The following is an 18,734-nucleotide window of genomic DNA, read 5'->3' as shown; positions in this document are numbered from 1 at the left end:
ACCTTTATAACTTAATGTGATGTGCAGACCCACCCGACAGCAAACATTAAAGGTTTGTAGTCTGATGTAGGAGGTCCCTTATAAAGCTTTTGCTTGGCATGTGTGCTACAGTGTGTGTTTGTGTGTGTGTAAATATTGCTGCAATATGCAGCAGTGCTTTAACAAGTCTGGAAGTGGATTTGGCTGTAGTCCAGCTCTCTCCTGCTCTTCCCTCCTTCACCTCCCTTTTCATTTTTCTGCTGTCCTTCTGCCCTCTGCTGTCTCTGTTGAATTTCTAAACTCCCACAGTGAATTTCTTTTTTTTTGTTTTAATGTTTCAATATAAAATAAAAGACTCTCCCTCACCCTAAAAGCTCAGACTTGGAGACTTGGGCAGGATGTAGTTCAATTAACCACACAGCAAGCCATATTATTTACCAGGTAATTGCATTAAAACACTCCCAAAGGCGCGGCTACCACGCCCGTCATTGTGAGGTCCAGTTCAGGGACTTGAATTAGATGAGGTGAAGCGTAGCAGACAGCTTCCAGTTAATGACACTTGTGTTTGAACTGTATAATGCACGACTTTCAGCCTTTATATAAAAATATACTCCCTGTTGTCTTGAAGGCGATTGAATCCACCCTTCGGAGCCACGCTCAAGTGGCCACTTTAGTTTTTGGCATTTCCATGTTGCCACTTTGTCCACAGCCGCTACTCGGCAGCAATGCTATGTTCACCAGGTAGCTGGTTGCTGATGGCTCTTTGCTGCACAGCAGTTAGTGTACAGTTAGAGTAGCAAAGTTCAGAAAGATGCCTACTAATGATCAAAGGCCTGAACCCTGTACTATGAAGTGAGTTCCACATACTCAGGGTATCTTTCCATTATCTGGATTCAGTTGCATTCCTGAATTCCTAACATTGTGTTGGGTGATCAGGATAAGCAGTCACACAAAGCTCGTTATCAACTTGTTAAGTTAACCCAGGGTTTACCCTGCACATTCACATGAAAGGGTGGTCTTGGCAGCATCTGATCAATCTAAAAAAGGTATTACACGTGTCACATGACTCTTCATGTACAGAAAATGATCCCTATGAGTGCTTCCTACTGTTGCCAAAAAAACCAGAGAGGAATGCTGAAGAAAATCGTTAACCTGGTAATTAAGCACAGAGATTGGTAAAAGAAAGATTTTAATTCCAATTAATTATTTTATCACTAATTGTGCTCTCAGTTCTTCTGTTTATTTCTAAGGTCACAGCCGAAATTTTAAAGTGTCCATGTAGTGTATCCAAGTGTATCCACATTAAAGTTTGGACATTGCTTCAGTTTGTTACAGATTAACAAAAGAAATTAATTTGATTCAGTGAACAGGTATTTTTGCTGTTTAAGCATCAGAATACTTTATTAATCCCAGAAGAAATCGCAGTTGGCCCAATACAGTAAGAACAGCAGCAATCAAGTTAAAGCACTAATATTAAATAATACAATATATTCCCAAATATTGCATAATAGCTCTAATATATAAATATTCCCATATTACACAAAATTAAAATATAAAATAAAGTTAAAATTGACGTGCTCTTCTAATACTATCATACTCTTATTTTCTCTCTTTATAATACAGACCTCTGCACTACAAAGCAAGATTTTGTCTTATCCAGGTAAGTTCACAGTTAGCCCTGGGTTTTCAGTGCTACAAAGATGGTTACTTATGCTACAAAAATAATGACACAAATTCTTTTGTTTCCACAATTAACGTCAGTACGGACTTTAGAGTCTTGCAGTTAGTTTTACTTATTTAATTAAAATGTGTCCAGAAATGACAACAGAAAATGTAACAAACAGTGAGAACCATCCAAATGTTAAATACAGATGAAAGAAAATATAGACAGAAGGGTGACTGGGGCAGAGTGGAGACGTCTGGGAGACACAGTAGACACTAATCAGGGAAAACAAGAGAGGAGAAACAAAACTAAATAGAAAAGAAGAAGAAGAAACTATCAAAATAAAACTGGAAATAAGTCCTAAAACACCCACCACACATACTTGACATTAGGATTTGGGAAACACAGGGAATGTAAAATAAACTGAAAACTCTAAACCTGAGCAGACTCCAGATAGCTATGATCAAGCTAAGGCCTGCGAATTAAAAGACAGAAACCAAGACCCCAAACAGGAATAATTACTGAAAGTGCAAAACTGAAACTCAGGCACAAGAACCAGCAGCATAATATACCCCAGGGTATAGATATAAAACCAGAATTCCCCAGGAATTCTCTCAGATTCTCAGATTATTCTGTCTTACTAACAGAGCTGTGATATGTGTGATATGTGATCAGTTTTTGGCATTAGGCATTTTTACCAACTTTCTTTCCTGGCTTCAAATAGGCTAAACTTTATTAATATATCGTCTCTATCCCAATGTGACTGACCAAAGAAGATAAAGCGCACGCTTTTACATTACAACGATTCTCCTCTCAAATACTCTGTGTTTTTCTTTCTGTGTGATTAACCTCTTCACATTGGCCCATCATATCGTTTCATCCTCCTTTGGAAAGTCAGCCACTCAGTTGCCAGTACACTTACTCTTAAACATTACACTTAAGTAATTGTGATTGGTCAGATGCTGCCAACGACTCTCTGCTCATGTGAACACACAGAGGGAAAGCCTGGGTTTACTTAGGGTACGTGAATCGAGATAACGGAATGACATCCTCTGTATGTTGAACTTGCTTCATAGCACAGGCCTCGGAGCTGTGCCACAGGTCATAATCAATCACCAAAAAACAACGAGCAGGTCAAGGCATAAAATGCTCCACAAGTGCTCAGAGCGGAGCAGAACTGAGATGGATGATAACTCTGTGAGCTTGTCACATCCTTTAACACACAAAACACCATTTGATTTATTAATAATGTGAAAATATTAATAACAGCTGCTGTTATGTAAACATTCAGCCAGTCTTAGACAAACAGACTGACTAAATATAGCGAACGTGAAGAAGACACGGCGACTCGAGTTTCAGTCTGATTAGTCTAAATGTTTCACCGTAATCATACACTTGTAGTTAATTGTAACAAACGCTTCAAACATTCAACTGTACTACTTGTGTATTTCTATGTATATTTTGGTGTGAGTATTGGTGGTATGTTTTTATGTTTATCTTATGCAAACTTATGTGTTTACTGTGTGTGGTCTTGAAACCCTATCCCAACACTGAGGGCTCCAGGAAGGAAGTTAGTCCTTGAGGATTTTCCAGGTAAAAAATGTTTATTTTAACAGCTAGTGTCTTTAAAACGAGACAGAGGGCAATAAGGAGGTCTTATCAGCATATGATCTGCACTTCAATGACCTGTGGAGTTTCCCTATAGACCCCCCTCCCGGTCATGCCCCAGGTCCTTCTTCTTCCATGCCATAGTCTGCACCCCATGGTCTTCTCCATTTAGCTTGCAAACCCCCTCGTCTCTCTCCTCCTCTGTCTCCTTCGAGTCTGGTTTCCTCTTTTTCCCATCTGCATCGTCTCTCCCCTTTGGTCCACATGCCAAGACCATCACTTTGTGTCTCACGCCTCGGGTGGGCCACAGTAATAGCCATATCCTGTAGGTGATTCAGTCCCCAGAATAGGAGGTGGACAGTATCAACAGACTTATCTTCACAGGCTGGACAAGGGAAGTTGTTGTTGTTGTTACTGGAGAGTGTGCGGATAGACACTCTGAATGAGCTCCTGACCCACTTTCCCCTCCTCCGGCTCTTTTTTCTGAGGGAGGTGACCGGAGTACAGCATTCCTCAATGACTGATGCAGAAACATCAAAGAATCATTTTCACTCAGGCTTTTTTTTTTCTCTTGAAAATGTAATATCTTCAAGATTTTTGGTAAACAGATTTTACATCTCATTTGACTTTTTTGTCTTATTTGGGTTTAACTCTGTTCTCGTCTGAGTGCCACCATTGTCCGTCTGTGCCCACTACTTATTTCCGCTCATGCTGAGGGTTCACTGTCTGCTGTTGCTGGAAGCACCTGCCAATCACAGCATCGCTCTGATGTTTCAAAGGTCAAAACAGCAATATCAGTTCTGAATACTAAACACTGCAGCTTTTGTCAGTCATAAAAGCTAGCACTAAGAGGAAGGCCTACTTTTCTTTGAGGATGTTTCATGTTTTTTTTATATTTACCTCTGTGGAAACTTGTATCCTTAAATAGAAGCAACAGTGACGTGTACATGGTAGTGTTGTCTTATTCTTTTGGCTGTTCCCCGTAGGAGTCTCCACAGCATCAGCTCTATCCCTAGTTTCTTCTTCTGTCACACCAACCCTGTGCATGTCCGCCTTCACTACATCCAAAAATGCTTGCTGTGCTCTTCCTCTTTTCCTCCTGCCTGGCAGATCTATCTTCAACATCCTTTGCCTACTATTTCAACTATGTCTTCCCTGCACATGTCTAAACCATCTAAAAAAACAACTCATTTCTAATCTCATCCTTAAACTCTGCCACCTTTTCATCAGTGCCACCGTCTCCAAACCGTACATCATATCAGGGCTCACTACCATCTAAACCTATCATTGTGTAAGCCTGCACTCTTTTCTTCACCTCTCTCTTGCAATGTCTGTTGTGGGTGGTTAACTCCAGGTATTTAAACCCATCCACCTTTACTAACTACACCTCTTGCTCATTCACACACATGTGTTCTGTCTTGCTTATACTGACTTTCATTCCTCTTGTTTCCTGCATGCACAGGTATATCCAGCTTCATTCTCTCCATCACATCAGCCAGCCCTCTACCTGCATTTAGTCCCTGAATTTAATGTCTCTACTCTCACCCTGACACTCTTCCCTTTCCGTCTCTCCTTTCTTTGTCTTCCTCCAGCAGTCGCATAGTTTCCATTGGGAATAAATCTCATTCTTGATCAAAGATTTTACGCCTTACGCCCTTCCTGATGCAACCCTTCTTATTTTTTCAGCATTGTGACCAGTACTACGAGTGCCCTGGCTTGTGACCCGCCCTTTTCTGTGGCTGGGTTACTTGTAAAGGGCAGTATTTTTATTTCATGTTAGGCTGCTAAAGGTAAAGTACACAACCAAGATTGAGCACATTAACAGATGTGATCTGAATCCTAAAGAGTTAGCCTTCATAATACTTTCTGAGGATGTGAGCATATGGAATAACTGTGATTCAGTGTAAGATGATTACGTGTGTGTGTCTGTGGGTGGGCGTGTAAGTGTGTGTGTGTGCTCTCATGGATAACTAAAACACATAGTATGAGGTAGGAATTTAGGTCGAGGTCACACAGTGCCATCTGTTCAATGGTTTCATTTAATCTGAAGGTTTTCCACTCAAGTGGGCTGCTGGTACTCACTGCAGGTGACACGATGACAATTAAATTTACTGACTGAAATGAGTATTTTTGCCACACACAGATGAGGTAAGCCTTTGTAAGTGACACAGGGGGGGAAAAGGAGGTTATATGCATGCTCTTCAAGCTGAAACTGTTGGGTCCAGCGAGCTTTGCTGCTTGGCCTGAATGACTGAGTGTTGCTGAAAATAGAAGACAGGGAGCAGGGAGAGAGTAGCAGGGATGAGGAAAAGAAAAATGAGCTAGTGCAAGAGGAGGAGAAATGGATAGAGGGTACATGTTAGCTGAGAGGACATGGAGCATTTAAAGAAACGTTGAGAGAGTAGTTTGGTGAGATGGTTTTGTCACGGTCTTTGGTCACGTGATCTGTTAAATCATTGATTAGACTGAACTCGCTAACCCAGTCTCTGTGTGCAGCTATTGACTTTTTACAGTAATTTTATTGCGGTGAATGAGCGAAGCCTTCGACAGGGTTACATTTTTCTGGGAAAGAATGTGCAGGCCTTAGAAGATGACTATGTACATAAGCATATGCATGGAAAAAAAGACAGTGCGTGTAATGGTCTTTGTGATCAGTACATGCACGGACACTGGCTGCACGATCTTTGCAACCTTAAATGACCTGATAGGAAAAAAGCAGGAGAAACTTGATTTCTCTTCCTGTTCTTCCTCCTCCTCCTCTGCCCCTGGAAGACAGCAGCCTTTCCCAAACCATCCCTGTACATTCTTTTTTTTGTAGCCACTGCAAGATCTGATTGCTCCCCTGGTGGAGACGCCCATGCTCTGCTGTGTATTTGTTCAGAAATTCAGATACAGGGTCTGCCCAGAAAATATCAGTTGTGCTGCTTTGATTGGCTGTTTGAGAGCTGGAATGTGTTGGGTTTGGTGTTTTGATTGCCTGCTGCTGTGAGAGACGGTGATCCTGTGGTGCTCGTTCTCTCTGCCCAAAGCAGAGGTTGACCTCACGGACCAGCTTAGCATCCACATATCACAGCCTTCGACATCACAGGGATGAAACCCAAAACTGACGGACTGTGGATCCAACTCCCGGGATGCAGTTTTCAGAGAAGTGCAGTCAGAGACCAGTTTTTCACTCTCATTGTACTGATATATACAAACAACACAGAAGAACCTCATAAGTGCGTTATTATGTGGGTTTTTTGTAAACACAGTATGTAATTATTTCATGTTTCTTGGTTAATTATTATTATTAGTATTCTTCTTTATTAATTGTTTTGTAAAAATAATAATTCATTAGTTACCCAGTTTCAGCTATGCATTAATAGATGTACATAAGTGTTCAAACACAGTGGGCCACTCTAAAACTAGAAGGTAAAGGTTTTAAATTTAATTTATTAGTTCCCCAAGCCATGACAGAGCCTCCACCATGTTTTACACATGCGTGTAGACACTCACTGTTGTACCTCCCTCCTGATCGTGATAGTATTATACATATATAATCTCAGTTATTTTAGATAAAAGGTTCAAATTTGGATTCATCACTTCATGAAGACCTGTTGCCACTGATTTTTAGTCCAGTTCTTCTGTAACTTTGCATACGTCACCTTTTACTCCCTGTTTCCCTTCCTTAAGAATGACCTCAGTGAACATCCAGATACATCTCTCAGGTCCCGTGGCAGCTCTTTGGTGGATTTCTTAAGGACATTTTCAGACACTGTTCGTCTGCTGGAGATTATTTTAGCCCACCACATCTTTTGTATTCTCTTGTCCAGTTTATTCATAATTTTTAAGGACACGCTGCACACTGTGAATGCCTTCAATAGCTACAAAGTGTAAGACTCATTAAATTTTTCTTTTCCAAAATATATTCCCTCGTTTAGTGTCGTCTATTTACATATTCAACCAGTGAGCTCTAATGACAGCAAAGGTTTGGTTTTACCTGCAGCACTCTGTAAAGTGACCCACAGCACACGCTTTCTGCTTTTCCACGTAACCCAGCTTCTCTTTAGTTTGTCAGCTGTGCTTTGCTGCAACATGTACACTAGACTTTTTTGTTTTGTGTGAATGGAAAGAGTTAATGTTTATGTTTTTGTGAACCAAAGAGTGCTGCGGAATCTGGCTTTGCTTTACTCCAGATGCCTGCAGCTGGAAATAAGAACCTTGTTTGTGCTTTTCATGGCTCCCCTTAAGACATGTGTTACTTGTTTTAAAAGCACATACATGCTTAACTTCTGCACAGCCTTATTCTTTTTGCATGCTGTCATCATTATCATCATATATTTTATTTAATTCACAATTCTTTGGATGACACACAGGTGCACTGCCTCCGCATAGCCTCCCAGCATTCTCAGCATCATTAGTACACACCTACATTTCTATGGGGGCTGCCTGGCATCCTCCCCCCTTCTCCTCTTTCATTTTTCTGTTTCTGTTTTGAGTATGTGTAAATGTAAAAGACAGATCGGCATTTGTCTTATCCTCTTTTTGCAAAAATATTACTTGCTTGTTTGATTAAAGTAATGAAAACAGGAATTATAAAGCAAATGATTTAATGTTATCTTTGCATTCTCTCATCTTTAAGTAGTTCTGCCCCTCTTCTTTTTTTCCTCCCATGCACACGTTCCCCTCTTTTATCCTTCCAGCTGTTCGACTACAGGTTCATACTCCAGTCTCAGAAGTGAAAGAATATGAATCAATGGGACACTCTGCAGCTAAACTGTCAACTTACTCTGTGTCATGCAGGGCAAAGCAGGGAAAGTTAGACCAGCCTCCAGCCTCTATCACCTTCGCCTTCACCGTCTTTGATGTGGAGCAATTTCAGCTGCACAAGTCACATTCTGGGTGGAATTATGTCGCCAAATATTTGCTCAGTGTTTCGACTAAGATGGTGAGCTGTGCCAGTAAAGCAGCATTTGGCAGCCAGATAACCTCAGGATTCTGCTGACCGCTCAGGGTGTCTAGCGTGTTTCGACAAGATGAACTATTGAATCAGGTCTCTGCTCACTGGATCCCTGCTGACCTGCAATTTAACACCACAAACAGGACATCCGATGGTGTCAGGCAGACGGCAACCGAGGAGCGTCCTGGTCGGTCTGATCGCTCGGTCTGGCATTCCTGGAATGACATGGGAATCTCTGAAATTCCCACCTCTTAACCTGTCAGAGGGGTGAATGTGGCTCTGAAAGAGAGGCAGCTCACATGCTCGAGCACTTTCACTTTAGGCTGCTGGCAGCAGCAGTACGCGACTTTATCTCAGTTAGTCAAGAAAAAGTCAGTTACTCAATCACCAGTTAGTGATGTTACAGGTAAAGTTAGAAACTCCCTGAAGCACAAAACACATCTGTGAGAGCTTTATTGCAATTTTTCTTTGTCCTGTACAAAACTGGCAGCTTGTATGGTGTTAAGATCACAGACAGACATTTTTAAAGCAGCCACATCATGATTCAGCATTTTAAATTTGAGAATTTGCTGATGCTTTCTATTTCCTGGCGCTGGTAATTGCAAACGTGTTGGAAACATCACCTCGAGTTTTAAAGATTGTCTTAGCTAGTTGTCATAATTTCTGACAGAATTTAAAAGAAACAGAAACGGAGGACAAAAAATTAAGTTCCTGAGTACCAAAGCCCTCTCAGCTGCTCTCTGAGGTCAGACCTGTGACCAAAGCGCAGATTCAGTCCCAAAATATCAAGGGGCACGCTGTAGCCAGCAACAGAAAGACATATTTTATTTTTCAATTTTTACAATACCACAATTCTAAACACAAACAGACTTTAATTATGCATATTCTCTACCTCGTTAACTTCCACTCACAAGTTAATGGTTAACACGAAGGAAAAGCTGCTTTTTACCTGGAGATAATCTGTGGTTGCTGCTTGCTGATATTTGCAGATGTCTTTCCACTGAGTTTGAGATTCTTGCTGAATTGATTAAGCAATTTCAATAATTATTCATGCAATTTAAGATTCCCAAAACATAGACAGGATTGGTCGACACAGCTCCAAATCACATCCTGCGCGTTCAGTTAAATCATTTTAAACTCTTAGATTCAGCACAGCATGCCGGTGTGTTTTTATTTTAGGCTCGTCTGTCCTGGCTGTGTTACCAGTAGCCTACTGGGATTGAAAGAGATCCTTGTTTGGGTGAGTGGGTGGGTTTGTGGCGTGGAGAACGCGTAGACTAGGTTTGGTTCTTGTGTGTGTGTTTGTGTGTGTTTGAGAGAGAGCGAGTCCAACCCTTGTGGCGGGGGGCCGCCTCTCACATCTGGCTCTCCTTGTCAGAGTTCTCGCCTCACATGCAGAAGTTATGTTGTAACATTTCTGCATCTAAGCCCTACAGACGTGGACGAGTAGGGCAGAAATGCAGAATTTGTTAAATCAGTACATCATTTTTTAGAGGGGGTCAGGATCCTGCCGGTAGGACCTCATCCGCCTCCACTGGTACAGGAAGGTGACGCAGCGCTAGAGGAGCTGTATACCAGGTGTAGCAGTGACGACTATTGCGGCAGCCAGACGCAGAAGCCGGGGCGCACTGCCTCATCCCGGGCTGTTCGCATAGCGGAATAAAGGAGCTGAGGAATAAGCGTGTGGTTGACAAGAGCAGTGGTTTCGTTTTTTTAATAGTCGGGGGAATATGAGTCCGGCTGCACAGCAATGACAACCCAGCGAAAGTCTGCCAAGCTACAGCTGCGGCGGTCGATCAGCGAGCAGCTGCGGGACTCAACGTCCAAGGCTTGGGATCTGCTGTGGAGAAATGTCCGGGAGAGACGGTTAGCAGGTCAGAGCCAAATACAAATATGCGGGATGCAGCTTGTCCTCACAGATGAAACAGCCTAACTGTAACCACAGTAAGAATAATGACGTGCTAGGCTACATTAAACCACCACTTACTTTTTTTCATAAAATCCTGGTCTGAAAATTCAGATTTTTTTCTGTTTTCTTTCTAAGTGGTTGAACATTTGCCTTATTTTTCCCTCACTCGTTGGTTGTATGATTTTACGCACCATCGTATTTATTCCTTTAGACCTTATAATATTATTAGAAGACAGAAGTTTATCTTCAGCCTATGTGCTGCATATAGAGCTGTTTGCCTGTAGCGTCACAGCAGCGCGCACCCTGGTATTTTGGGAAGGTCATTGTCAAATTTAGTCCTCAAAACAGCACCCAGGCATGTGCTGTGGACAGGAGTCCAAAGAAGGGGGGTCCAGATGCCAATCATTCACTATCTGTTGTTCTAATCCGGACTCTGGTTTACTTTCACTTATTTTATTCTCGCTGTTTATTATTTCGGATTATGTCGTCCGGAGAAGGAGTGAAATATTCTCACAATGCAGCAGGTTCCCCCCCCCCCCCCCCCCCCTTTTTTTTTTTGGAAGGGTCGCTGGGTTTGCTCTGTATTTGGCCTGGATGCGCAGAGTTTACCATCTCTCTCTCCCCCTCTCTAAACTGTGCGTCAGAGAGCTGCAGCTGTCCCCTCAGTTTAATGTAATTACCGAGATGTGCGCCTCTTAAGCAAATTAAACGATGAACATTCCCACATTCACGACAACACAAACCACCACAGACCAGGATGTCGGTCAAAGTCAGTGTGCCTATTCATGGTGTATTACAGTGCTTAGCAGTGATAGATTGCATGCACGGCCAGCAAAATGATGCTGGAGCCCTGCTAAAGATTGTTTTCAGCATTGCATGAAGGACAGCTACTACAGTGTTTGTTGCTTTAGTGAATCTTTGTGCACAATTAGAAAGAGAGTATCTGCCTAAGGAAGCATCAGAGAACACCTGCTGGCTGTGTAATCCTCTTTTTCCTTATTTCTAGCCCTTCCATCCTCCTTTCAGAGCCCCAAACTCACAGCCCCTCATCCAGCACCCCTCCTTCATCCTACTGCTGAACGCATCAGCTCAAAGGCACACAGTTCACATCTGTCTGGATCTGATATGGGGATGGGGAATCCTTAAAAATGTGCACATCTGGCCTTACAGTTATGCTGGCATTCAGAAGTGCATTTTCCACCCTAAGAATTAGTCAGGACAGTGGAATATCTGGAGAATCCATGCTAGTCAAATGTTATGAATTTAAACCTGTTTTGTATTTTTGTTTGGTGGGGGGGGGGGAAGAGATACTGTAAGTAATTTTCCAGACGAGGCTGATTTTATTTTGATGGTGATAAACAGCACAGGATTAAATTCACTGACATGTAGTCATGGCAAATAATGTGAGCATCTTTTTAAAAAAAAGAAACCCTGCACTGATTACCAGATGTAATTCAAAGATTGTGCATATTAAGCAAAAGTCAAGAGGCAGATGCAAAAAAGCAGAGAGTGTGTGTATCTTTGTGTGTGAGAGAGAGAATTGAGAGTACAGCATAGCACCTGGATTTAGTTGTAATTCCACAGATTTTTGAGTTAGTAGTAAGTGTGGGTCTCCCTTTGAATGTGGCTTTTGCGAGCCTGAGTTTCTTTGGTGTGGGAGTTTATGTGTTCGTGTGCGTGTCGGTTTGTTAGAAAACACCGATGCAGAAGAAAGAATTTACACAAACACACAGGAACGTGCAAAAGTCTTGAACCACCCTGCGTTTTGTCATATTTTGTTTTCAGGAGTCAAACGTTGTTGTCATTTTAAAGTGGTCGAGTGATAGTTCTCCAGATTTTCTGAAGGTCTTTCATAGGTTTTCTTTGGACATTGGTTGCTTTTTCACTAATTTTCAGTCCAATCCTTGTACCTGACTATTAAACAGAAAAAAGGCACATTACTTGTGTTTGTGTCCATAGATAACAATTTAGCAAAGAACTGATTCACTGTCATACTCGCTGCCTGTTGGAAAAATACATAATTTGTTCCCATTTCTTTAGTTAATTTATGAAAAATACCAAACATAACATAGTTTGATAGTAGTTATAGTTTCAACCAGTGTGATTCTAAATGATCCCAAACATCTTTGGGAAGATCTTTTTGGTTCATTTGCTGTAATCCTAAAGATTACAGGAGATGACCAGTATCTGAAAAAAAATCCTGACACATGACCTCAGAGATGAGTCTGACCTGTCAGTTGAGCCATCTACTGTTCAAGCCTCATCAGATATGATCTCATTGGAGGGGTGGTTGTCAAGAAGCCATTTTAAAGGAGGGAAACAGAATAAAGGGTGAGGTATGTCAAATTACACAAGAACTGGACTGAAAATCGGTGGCAACAGGTCATATGGAATCTAGATTTCCATAAGTTTGAACTGTTTCTGGATGTCAGGAGGAGTATCTACAGTGATATGTAAAGTACAGTTGAGGCTCTGTTGTGATTTGGTGTTTTGGAGATATGGTCAAAACTGATGGAATTACAAATACAGAAAACCACCATCAGAGTTCGATTCACCATGCAATACCATCTAAAATGTATCTGATCAGCAACAGCTTCACTTTCATCATGAAAATGATCCCAACTGAAGCAGTGTGGGATCTTTTAAAAAAAGAATCTACTTAAAGATATTACAAGAAAGCTTATCTAACAGAGTTCAGGCTATGTTGAAGAACAAAGGCGGTCGTGCCAAATCGCTCATCAGAGCTGTACAGACTCTGTTTTTGCCTTATATACTGTATTTGCATTTATGTTTGAGCATAAATCACTGTGCCTATTTCTTATTTTCCCAGGAAAATAGAAAGAAATACGCAATGGCATGAGACACTTGCACAATACTGTATTTCCCATGAAAGTGTTTTTTGAGAATACTGTTGCTTAATCATGCAGCAAATTTGGCAACTTGGCAACAATTAAGTGAACTAAATGATGACGCTCACTGCTGTGAGTATATGAGATGGTAGGCGTTCACGCTGCTGTGTTTGTATTTCCACATTTCATTAAAAAAACGTATATACGGTATGTCCATTTGCACACGTTTGCACCCATTTGCCATTTTCCTTGGAAAATACAATAAAATCAGGAGTAGCTCAAAACTTCTGCACGGCCCTGTGTGAAATGATCTTGAATCATCTCTTTCCTACTAGGATTTATTTTCACTGCTCTGTAAACTGGACGTGGCGCTCACTTTGCCTCGTACTCAGGATGACCTTTGACTTCTGCGCTGAAAATACTCAGCCAGCTTTAAGTAAAACCCAGCTGCATTTTATCTGCCGCTGGATGGCTCAGGGCTTCCTGCTGTTTAAAGTCCATTTCTCTGTAATGGTCCTGACTGCTTTTTAGATCATCTCAAAGAGCTAATAGAGCCTTGAATATTTGGGCATGAAGCTCCTTAGTTTTTGGTCTTTAGGTTAAAGGTGACCAAGCTTTGATGTTCAGAATCGTGAAGTCTGCCTAGCTGTGAAGGTCAGAGTGTTTACTTTAGTACTGTCCTTAAAAATGACTTTAAAACCTTATCAAAGGTCAAAAATAAGAACTCCAGCTTTTTTCCCTAATATTAACTCTTTTTCTTTCTTAATGCTCGCACACATAAATGATTTATGAGCATCTGGTGATCTCATTTATTTTGTCACAAAGATATTTTGCACTTAAAGGCTTCATAATGTTAACTGCAATAAGTGCTGCTACTACTTTTTGATCAATATCTCATTTGCTTTAAGACCTAAATACATCCCCCAGGATTTGCCCATGCGTGACTGTAAATGGGATAATGACACATCAGATGACTTAACAAAGAAATGGAAGTAATGCCATAAACACAGCTTGCTCAAAATCAATGAAACTAACAGACCGAAACAACATTTTCAGAGGTTAGACATAGTAGGATGTCTTATATCAATAATGCTTTATATTGTAAATGAGAAGAACAGGTTTTAAATAATGCATAAATCAGCTGTCATGCTGACATAATTTCAACAATAATTTCAGGTCTCACAGCAAGCAGGTTCTTCACATTTCCTCGTACTGTCCTTTTATGTCTTCTTGTGTCCTCCAGCTGCGTATTTAATTAAACTTTAGCTGTAGCTGAGTTTTCAGGCTCATCTCTAGTCGATGTAGCTTCGGTCTTGTCGTGGCCTGCTGTAACTGAAAGCGATGAATATTATATTACTCACTGCTTACTACAGCCCTGCCCTTTGCTGCTTTGGTTGCACACATCTCCATTACTTAGCTCTCCATTACATTATTATGCCAACCGTCTGTGCCAAAGATCACATGGGACGTTTACTCAGTGCCCTGCTTAGTGTTTCAAATTTATTTTTCTTTGTCGGTTTATCTCGAGTGAAAACAGAGATAGTCCAAACTTCCACTTTTGCAGAGAAATTGTGCAGATCATGATTTTGATTTCCTCAAGAGGGCGGTGTAATCAAACCCAACCACAGATTTTATGTTTCACAGTTTCACTTGTTTGACTGGGAGTAATTTGGCATTTCTGGGATTTCAGACTCGTAGCTTCCAGCTTTCTCACAGTATATGGCCTGCAGGCTAAAAAGAAAACTGTCCTGTAACTGCTGACCTGTAAGTGACTTTGCTATGACGCTTTTTTCACACCCTCTCTTACCTCACCTGCCGATTATTACCTCCCTAAAATAAATTCAGGTGACAGCTTGGGTCCTCAGGTCTTGGTAAACCATTATTCTGCAAATCTGGGTCAAACTATGGCTTCTCTACTTCCACTCACTTCTTTCCACACATTTATCCCCTAGTTTCGTTACTCTGTGGCACCTTTCAGTCACATATTAAAGACTTCAGCTTACTATATCTGCTACATGGTAGATTTATTTAGATGTATTGGTATGTGAAAGGAGTGTTAGCAGGGAAAGTGGGTGATGTATATCTGTCATGTGGTCTAAATGTGATGGTGTGGGTTTATTCTTCAATGGCATTGCAGTCCTACTCAGCATAAGCAGCAAACATCTTACTCCTACTTACATTCCTCTGCACCGTCTCACAAATCCACATGCTCTATTGTTCTGTTTGTTCCTTCCCATTTCGCACTGGGATATGGCTGCTGGCATTGTATATTTTTCCAGGCCTATCCCCTTCCCTGTCCTGATTACGTGTCCCCTCACAGATATGCCCACTAATGCCTGGGGCGCGTACCAAAATTGATTCTTTGGCAGATCCTCAGGAAGCGGTGCAGCGTTCCCTGAGCGCTCAGGGCATTGGTTGCTGGTCATGTGACCAAAGGAAGGACCTTGTGAAAGTCGGTCTTCCTCCCATCTCAAACTCAGCTGAGCAGTCAGCCTGTGTTTACCATCTGAGTCAGGTGGTGTGATGAAACCTGCGTGTTTGTTACGACTGTGGTGATTCGGAAGGAGGAGGCAGGAGGGAGAGGAGCTGATTTGGCTTCCAGTAAGGACATGTTAAAGGCAGGAATTTACAAGGAGTGCTCACTCAACAATCCACCACCCTGAGACTTGGAGTGTAGATTAAACGTTATGTTATGGAGACTGGAGACATCACTATGGCCCTTATGGATGACATGGAAGCTGCAGTGAGTACAGTCCACGGGGCTGGCTTAGTGCACTGTGAAGATGCAGACAGAGCAGATTCTGCAAGGAATGAAGAGACAGCAAACGTAACAGAAACTGCTAAACATGCGAATGAGGACACGAGGAGTTTAACCGCTGCTGACAGTGTGGACAATACGAGGGATGAGAGCGCTGACAGCATGTGCACAGAGGACAGTGCAGACTGTGCTGATGTCACAAACAGTAGGAACATGGAAATCGGTGACAGTACAGACTGCGGGGATCACAGTTCCAAGGGCGCCAGTAACGACAGTGAGAGTGACTGTGAGAGCAGCGGTGAGAGTACCTGCCTGGAGGCCATGACACCCGATGGGCAGGACTACTACCTGAGGCTGGGCGACACCCCTCAACGGCGCTCTGCCCTGCGCCTCTCGCGCATCATTGCTCGCAAGCAGCTTCTGCGGAGGCTGGCACAAGGTAGCTATGGAGAAGATGTTTTAATGCCTTTGATTTAAATTCAATCTCATGCCTCAGTAAAACATAAGAAAGTATGTCAATGCAGTTTTCAACTTGTCTAGTTTTTCTCACATGTGTGTCTTTCTTAAAAAAGGGGGTGACAATAGGTTGATAAGTAAACTGAAAAACCTCTTATTAGATCTTTGAAGCCTACCAAGTGTAAATATCACTCATCACTTGTTCTGTCCATTGAAAGAGAGAGGAAAGTGCTGGGTGCACATTTACACAAAGTGCTTTGATAAGTGTTCCAGCTGTTAAACAGGGGAAGGAAGATTCTGATTGCAGGGCTTTAATGTTAGATTGCGTCTCCCCTGTTTGGAATTGGGCCTATTCCACAGTGGTTCCCACCTGATGCCTTAATTATGCTTCAGTGGGAAATCTATGAAAGGGTAACCACCTGAAGTGGTTCTTCCACTTCTAAATTCCAAGAAACATCATCTAGTCAGACATGTGGAGCCACTTCCACTCCAAAGATGTCTTTCATAAATCTGAAAGAAGCCATAACAAATGCTTGAGGGCTGTAGTGTTCTTGTTTTTGTCTCTTCCCCTTACCCAACTGGTTACTTCCTGCACTTCCTGTCATGTGACTCAAGCTTCCCAAGGAGTAAATTTAACAGAACAACACTGTCACGGCAAAGGCTGCCTGTGTTCATTGAAAACGACAGCATGCTCTTTCTCTGTAAGGCTGCATTGTTGGTGCTCTTGAAACACATCAGGCAGTTAGTGGTCAATTTTTTTTCTCCCTCAAAATGCCATGCCACATAATTAGGAGCAGAAGCGTGTTAAGTCTTGTGCTACGTGTTATCCCTGCTTGATGATGAATGGGTCTCAAAGAATCCAGATGATGTATGAAGTAACTAAAAGAAACAGTGATATGCTGGAGGAGAGAGATGAACAGGAATGTAGACGGGGAAGCAAGTTTATGCCTGTGCTGGGTGATGGTATGACTTTTTAACTTTCACTCACTCCTATTTTTGCACTCTTACATGCACTTCGCTCTTCTCAGCCCCCACACAAACACACTGTCTCCTTCACCCACTTCTGTTGCATTCCACTCATCAGCAGCTGGTCGAGTGTGAGGCAGCCTTTAAAACAACACAACTCAGTGACCTAAACAGTCGGTCACCGAAATCAGAGGCTTTTTAACAGCAGTAGTGCTTAATTCATGTCTCCAGGTACAATAAAGCTACTTTGAGCTTCTTCCTTGCTCACAAGTTGTTACCACAGCAGGTAACCCCCTATATTTGATTACTTACTTTTATATTGGATGCCCTTTTCTGACACAACCTCAAAGGGGTTTGTGTCTCCTCCTGTTCTCAAACCATTGGCTTTTCATGCATTAGACAAATGTGCAAACTGCTGCCCTGATTTATAAATGTGTATGGGTGACATACAGATGTGTTAAAGGCTTTCATAGTGGATCTAATCACTGTCTTGCGGCAGATTGCCCCCCTCTGAGCCTGGTTCTGCTGGTGGTTTCTTCCTGTTAAAAGTAGGCTTTTCCTTCCCACTTTTGCTAAGTGCTTGTTCAAAAGTGGTCCTTTGATCACTGGGTTTTCTCTGTATTATACTTTACAATAAAAAGCTCCTGTTGTTGTGATTTGGCACTATATAATTAAAACTGAATTTCATTGAATTGATTCAAACGCTACACAGCGTTCACATGACATTATTACCTAAATCTGTGAATCTGAATCTGATTTCATCGACAGCCACTTAACTATTTGACTGATTGCTCCCGACTGTTGATTGAATCCATCTCTTTAGTTTAAGGATTGAAATATGGTAATTGTGAGGCGCATGTATGTAATGCTAACATGATTTTTTATTCATAAAATCAGTGCAACTCCTGCATTTCTGCTCTGATGTTATCCTTCCTGTTTAAATTAACAGCCTAATGACTAAATGACAAAGGGGCTAATATGTGACGCAGAGCCAACACCATAATGGTTTCCTTTTGATTTCTCTAACAAAATGCTTTAGCACCCTCTGTTGGAGAAAAAATGACATAACCAAACATACAGCTTGACCTTCACTTTTCTTCACTCATCCTATTAATCTAATCTGGTAACACTCAGTATTGCCCTGTGCCTTTATTAATTATGGTCAACTGCTTAATTACAGCAGTCCTCGCATTTGTGCCATGTCGCATATATGTAGGGCTGAGTAAACTCTGCAGTCCTTCATGTGTGCATGCTTCCACCGATTCTGTGTCACAGTATATTTCCACAGCTCGGTATTTGTCACAGATGCACTTCATGAGATAGAACAGACATATTCCTCTTTAATGTCCTTTGCTTCCTTCTTCATTTTCTTCATTGCCTTAAAAAAAAACCTTTAAGAGTAAAGGACTAAGTGCTTTAGCGTATGTAGGAATATGGCAGCTTTCCAGGCATCCTGTGTGTGTGTGTGTGTGTGTGCGTGTGTGTGTGTGTGTGTGTGTGTGTGTGTGTGTATGTGTGTGTGTAGTCTGTGACTGCTCAGTGTTATTTAGACTAAAGGGACAGATCTTATAAAAAAAATATATTCAATTAAACTAAAAAAAAAAAAA

At 41.7% G+C, this 18,734-nt stretch overlaps 1 protein-coding gene across 4 annotated transcripts in view; it reads left to right on the top strand.

The window, feature by feature from the left end:
• Window positions 1–18,734, top strand: part of stard13a (StAR related lipid transfer domain containing 13a) — a 50,645-nt gene that overhangs the window by 16,368 nt on the left and 15,543 nt on the right. Inside the window, exon 1 of one of the 4 annotated variants that reach the window (XM_005750759.2) lies at window positions 9,548–10,063. The exons of 2 other annotated variants lie outside the window; for them this stretch is intronic. In XM_005750759.2, coding sequence (XP_005750816.1) covers window positions 9,940–10,063 — 124 coding nt within the window. In that variant the 5' untranslated portion in view covers window positions 9,548–9,939. Of the gene's footprint in view, window positions 1–9,547; window positions 10,064–15,267; window positions 16,145–18,734 lie in introns of those variants that run through there. One more of the 4 variants, XM_005750758.2, reaches the window with a different exon arrangement.

This window comes from Pundamilia nyererei, unplaced genomic scaffold (genome assembly GCF_000239375.1).
Source record: "Pundamilia nyererei isolate P.nyererei 1_Seehausen unplaced genomic scaffold, PunNye1.0 scaffold00286, whole genome shotgun sequence".
Lineage (NCBI taxonomy): Eukaryota > Metazoa > Chordata > Actinopteri > Cichliformes > Cichlidae > Pundamilia > Pundamilia nyererei.
The sequence above is the reverse complement of the archived record's forward strand: the minus strand, read 5'-3'. Positions and strand labels throughout refer to the sequence as shown.